Here is a 6,492-nt window from a genome sequence, read left to right as displayed (position 1 = left end):
GACATTAACTTTCACCGTGTAAGTTAAATTTTATTTGTCTTTGTTAACAGTTCAAGACATTAACTTTCACCGTCTTGGTTAAATTTTATTTGTCTTTGTTAACAGTTCAAGACATTAACTTTCACCGTCTAGGTTAAATTTTATTTGTCTTTGTTAACAGTTCAAGACATTAACTTTCACCGTCTTGGTTAAATTTTATTTGTCTTTGTTAACAGTTCAAGACATTAACTTTCATCGTTTAGTTAAATTAAATTTGTCATTGTTAACAGTTCAAGACATTAATTTTCACCGTCTAGGTTAAATTTTATTTGTCTTTGTTAACAGTTCATTAATTTTCACCGTCGAAGTTAAATTCAATTTGTCTTTATTAACATTTCAAGAGATTAGCTTTCATCGTTTAGTTAAATTAAATTTGTCATTGTTAACAGTTCAAGAGATTAGTTTTCATCGTCTAGTTAAATTAAACTTGTCATTGTTAACAGTTGAAGAGATTAGCTTTCATCGTCTAGTTAAATTAAATTTGTCATTGTTAACAGTTCAAGAGATTAGTTTTCATCGTCTAGTTAAATTTACTTTGTCATTGTTAACAGCTCAAGAGATTAGTTTCATCGTCTAGTTAAATTAAATTTGTCATTGTTAACAGTTCAAGAGATTAGCTTTCATCGTCTAGTTAAATTAAACTTGCCATTGTTAACAGTTCAAGAGATTAGTTTCATCGTCTAGTTAAATTAAATTTGTCATTGTTAACAGTTCAAGAGATTAGTTTTCATCGTCTAGTTAAATTAAACTTGTCATTGTTAACAGTTGAAGAGATTAGCTTTCATCGTATAGTTAATACTTTATACTAATGCAATAGTTAGTTAACTTCTATTTGTCACTGTTTTGCTTCTTACTCTTAACTTTTTCGTAAGTTATTTTCCTTTTTTTTTGTTAATAATTAATTAAAAAAACAACGTTAAATTATAAATTTCTGTATTATGTCAGCTCGATTAAGTGCCTCTGATACTCATAGTTAGCTTGAAAGTTGTTTCTTTAGTACCAAGGAATGTCTACGTCATAGTTAATTGTTGTAGCTAAGAAAGCTAGGTTAACTTCTCAACTTAAATATGTTTTTTATGTATTTGTTTCGATTCAAAATTGTATTATTTCTTCTCCAGGATGTACTTTCCCACCCACTTAACACGTCATCACTGGCAGTGTTTACCTCCAACATCGAAGCGATTAATCACGAATTTAAGGTGATTCTCTTCCCACATTCTTTTTTGTTTTATTTAGTTTTACTTCAAATATTAATATTTTTTGAATGACGTTTATATGAATAATTTAAAATTTTATTAGGCGGATTTAAAAGAAATTGAGACAGATATTACAGTTAAACAATATAATAGTTCGTAAGAGATATTGTTCGTGAAGCTTGTGGTTTTGAAATTTATCTCTTTCTAACTCTTTCTAACATGTGAAAAATAATCTAGAAACCATAAGTATCTTATTGAAAATGACCACATCTCAGAACTTATGATAACGAATGAATTAAGGAAAACGTTTAGATGATAGAATATATTGTTATTTACGTATATTAGGATAATATTTCTAAATTATCATACAGTATTAGATTCTAGTTAATCATAACCATGTTTACCGGATGTTGCAAGCTCATAAGCACCTGCTAATCCATTTACACGGGTAAAAGTTACACACTACAACCTTTATTCTTAAATTTCAAGCTAACGTGTTTACGTTTCTGTGTGAACTTTCTACGGAAGTAGCCAATAGAAATGGGTGATACAGAAACCTGTACAAACTAGCATGGGATAGTTAGGATTCTTTATGTAGACATGAAATTGATGTCATATCGATGTGACGCACATTAAATTGTTTGTCTGTTTGACGGTATTTCGCGCAAAGCTACGTGAGGGATATGTGCGCTAGCCGTCCCTAATTTAGTAGTGATAGACTAGAGAAAAGGCAGCTAGTCAACACCAGCCGCCACCAACTCTTAAGCTATTATAACGGATGTTCGGTGATGGAATTTGAATTTGCCGCCCGCAAATTACGAGTCGAGTGCCCTAACCACCAGGCCATGTCAGGCCAACACATTTAACCTAACACGCAATTCAAATATAACACACATTAAATACTCCGCTATACCAATGTGACTCACAGTAAATTTAATATAACATACAAATAAAATACACATTAAGCCTAGTCTACTATATCAATGCGACGCACTTTAAATTTAATGTACCATACAAATAAAATACACATTAAGTTAGTCTACTATATCAATGCGACGCACTTTAAATTTAATGTACCATACAAATAAAATACACATTAAGCCTAGTCTACTATGTCAATGCGACGTACATCAAATTTAATGTACCATACAAATAAAATACACATTAACCTTGTCGCTATATCAATGCGACGCACTTTAAATTTAATGTACCATACAAATAAAATACACATTGAACTACTCTACCATATCAATGTGACACACAGTAAACTAATATTCTATAATAATGTAACATTAAATCTAAAATACTATACAAATAAGATACACATTGAACTGCTCTACCATATCAATGTGACACACAATAAATTTAACATACAATGTAAATAACACATATATTAAACCCAATACACCGTTTAAACGATATATATTAAACTTAAAACGTCATTTAAATACAGTTCGCATCAAATATACAAATTGAATTATATGTGTTTCCTTTACTACGAATTATACTTTTCTCCAGATTATACCAATGAATATGCCAAGAGTTGATGAAGCTCCACCTGGAACAGAGGTGAAAAATCGGTATGCAAATGTCATACCCGGTAAGAGTTACCTTATTTGATATATTTACAGCTTAAGTGTTTGAATTATAAACAAAGCTCAAAAATCATAAATTACAATAGAATTTTCGAGTACGATGGAGCGTATATTAAACTCCAGATAATTAGTTGATTGTAAGTGAGTAGATGTATCCTCGTTTACAGGGCATCAGAAATGCTTGAAATGCTATTAGAGAATATATTTTTTGAAATCCAGCTGATCAAAAGTTAAAGACCAATCATAGAAATGTTAATCTAAAAGTTTCACGACTTACTGTTGAAATCTGAACAAACGAAGTTTTAGTTTCACTACTTACTGTTGAAATCTGAACAAACGAAGTTTTCATATTAGATTACTGTATTGTTTAGTTTCAACAGTAATCTAATATGAAACTTCGTTTGTTCAGATTTCAACAGTAAGTCGCGTTTGTTCAGATTTCAACAGTAAGTCGTGAAACTAAACAATAACTAAAACCTAAGTAATCTAAACAACAGTAAGTCGTGAAACTAAACAATAACGAAAACCTCGTTTGTTCAGATTTAAGTAATCTAATTTGTTTGTTTTTTATTTTTTTGTAGAACAAAGCCACATTGAGTTATCTTCTGTGTCCACCGGGGGATCAAACCCCGTGTTTTAGCGTTATAAATCCTTAGACTTACCGCTGTCCACTGGGGAACAGATTACTTTAAAAAATTAGTTAAATGCATTATCTCAAATAGAAAACTCTACACAACCACTTAGAGAAATATTCTTAACATAAACCTGCGCAACGTAATAATTAGCGACAGAATGTGAATGGTATATATAAGTATACAATACGTATAACGAAGTTAGTTCACAGAATGTGATAATTAGTAACAGAATGTGAATGGTATATAAGTATGGAATACGTATAACAAAGTTAGTTCACAGAATATGATAATTAGTAACAGAATGTGAATGGTATATAAGTATGGAATACCTATAACAAAGTTAGTTCACAGAATATGATAATTAGTAACAGAATGTGAATGGTGTATAAGTATGGAATACGTATAACAAAGTTAGTTCACAGAATATGATAATTAGTAACAGAATGTGAATGGTATATAAGTATGGAATACGTATAACAAAGTTAGTTCACAGAATATGATAATTAGTAACAGAATGTGAATGGTATATAAGTATGGAATACGTATAACAAAGTTAGTTCACAGAATATGATAATTAGCGACAGAATGTGAATGGTATATAAGTATGGAATACGTATAACAAAGTTAGTTCACAGAATATGATAATTAGCGACAGAATGTGAATGGTATATAAGTATGGAATACGTATAATAAAGTTAGTTCACAGAATATGATAATTAGTAACAGAATGTGAATGGTATATAAGTATACAATACGTATAACAAAGTTAGTTCACAGAATATGCGATAGTGAGTGTACTTAAAAAAGTTCGGTATAAAACTTCTGGTCAGAATCTGTGTTATAATAGCGAGAAAGGATGTATATTGTATGGTACAAAGTGAAATGTATGTAACAGGAGACCCATGTGGAATGGTGCACGGTTAGATGTTATGTGGTCGTAGTTACTCTAATAGAATTTGTATGTTAAACAATAGATGGCGTAGTTAACAGAATACATCTTTAGAGAAGGAATAATTAATAGAATGTAAGGTACGTTTTGTGAGTTTTAGAATTATAGGGAATATGGCTGTGCTACAAAGTAATTCAATAGAATATGCGTACCGAAGTAAATACACTGAAGGAAAGATTAGAAAATCCAACCTATTAGCTAGTTGAGTCAGCATGGTATTGAGTCCACGCCTACCTGGAAAATATCTACTTCAATCATTGATCATTTCTTAGTCTGTATCGCTTCCAGACTAGGTGGAATTGACAGTAATGGGCCTTGTCTCCTGATAGACTGTTCCAAACATCCCATGGATTCTCGATGGGATTAAGATGATAAACCAGGCCAGGATAAATGTTGGAAGTGAACCAATCATGAAAGAGTTTATCAGCGTAACTAGCGGTATTATAACCCCTGATGTAACCATCTTCATTTGGTTAAAAGTAGATTATTGCAAGTCCTCCCGGTCAGCTAGAGAGGTCAAATATTCACAGGAAGAGATATGACCATCTCTTGTAAGCGAGTCCACAATATGACACTGTGTCCTGAACTTGGTGACAGCGGAGATTGTTCCATGATTTCATTGGACCGTTCCCAAACTTCAACTTTACCATCATTGCAAAATGATATAAAACATAAGTCATCTGACTACATTACACTCTTTCAATTGGCAACGGTCTAATCCGGATGATCTAAGAACCTCTGGATATGAGCGTTAACGTTTGCTAAAGCTAATTTCTCGCAGCTCCCTAAGAATTGTTCTGGTAGAAACGGGTGTTCCTAGACTTTACTAATGTTATCCATCAGTTCGCGTGCAGTTGAATAACTCGACATTTGCCTCCCACGCCTGTTATATTGATAGCTCTATTTTCCGACCATTGTTTTCTTTATTACAAGGAATTGTTTGATCTGATAACCATGTAATTTAGACTGAGGACACAGATATCAGTGATTTGTCAATCAGCTTGATCACCCTCAGAACTAAGAAATTGCCAATCGAGCCCCAACTTTAACACCTCATTGAAAGCCTGATAAACCTTTCGTGCTTTCAAATATTATAACGAAAACTGATACTCGTATAACTGACCGTTTCTATTTATAGACCCCTGGTAAATTTATTTATTTATCGTGTAAATACCTACTTTGTGCAAACACGAAATGAGATTGGGTTTTGTAATAATTGGGTTAGTGAGTATAAAAACAAATGTAATACAGTGTGGAACAGAGCTACTGAACATATTATATCGTTATTAATTACTAAACAGAAAATGTGATACAGTGAGGCATAGACTTCGTGATTTTATATTAAATAATATGTAGATATAACTTGAATCATGCATAGGTAATGAAAATAATGTGAGGTATTGAATACTAGACACAACATGTTAGGTGCTGAATTAGCGAACACAAGGTGTGCTATAGGATTAATGGACGCGATGTTAGGTGCTGAATTAGCGAACATAAGGTGTACTATAGGATTAATGGACGCGATGTTAGGTGCTGAATTAGCGAACACAAAGTGTGCTATAGGATTAATGGACACGATGTTAGGTGCTGAATTATCGAACACAAGGTGTGCTATAGGATTAATGGACACGATGTTAGGTGCTGAATTATCGAACACAAGGTGTGCTATAGGATTAATGGACTCGATGTTAGGTGCTGAATTAGCGAACACAAGGTGTAGTATAGGATTAATGGACTCGATGTTCGGTGCTGAATTAGCGAACACAAGGTGTGCTATAGGATTAATGGACTCGATGTTAGGTGCTAAATTAGCGAACACAAGGTGTGCTATAGGATTAATGGACGCAATGTTAGGTGCTGGACCAATATTTGGTGTGGAATTTAAAATAGCTGGACGCGATGTTAGGTGCTGAATCGATATTTGGTGTAAAATATAAAATAGCTGGACGCGATGTTAGGTGCTGGATCACTATTTGGTGTGGAATTTAAAATAGCTGGATGCGATGTTAGGTGCTGGATCACTATTTGGTGTGGAATATAAAATAGCTGGATGCGATGTTAGGTGCTGGATCACT

General features: G+C 32.7%; 1 protein-coding gene across 3 annotated transcripts in view; it reads left to right on the top strand.

Moving 5' to 3' along the window:
- Positions 1-6,492, top strand: part of LOC106463795 — a 50,090-nt gene that overhangs the window by 22,393 nt on the left and 21,205 nt on the right. For all 3 annotated transcript variants that reach the window (XM_022391394.1, XM_022391393.1, XM_022391395.1), the window contains exons 7-8: positions 1,158-1,238; positions 2,754-2,835. In XM_022391394.1, the coding sequence (XP_022247102.1) occupies positions 1,158-1,238; positions 2,754-2,835 (163 nt within the window). The remainder of the gene's footprint in view (positions 1-1,157; positions 1,239-2,753; positions 2,836-6,492) is intronic.

This window comes from Limulus polyphemus, unplaced genomic scaffold (genome assembly GCF_000517525.1).
Source record: "Limulus polyphemus unplaced genomic scaffold, Limulus_polyphemus-2.1.2 Scaffold1485, whole genome shotgun sequence".
NCBI lineage: Eukaryota > Metazoa > Arthropoda > Merostomata > Xiphosura > Limulidae > Limulus > Limulus polyphemus.
The sequence above is the reverse complement of the archived record's forward strand: the minus strand, read 5'-3'. Positions and strand labels throughout refer to the sequence as shown.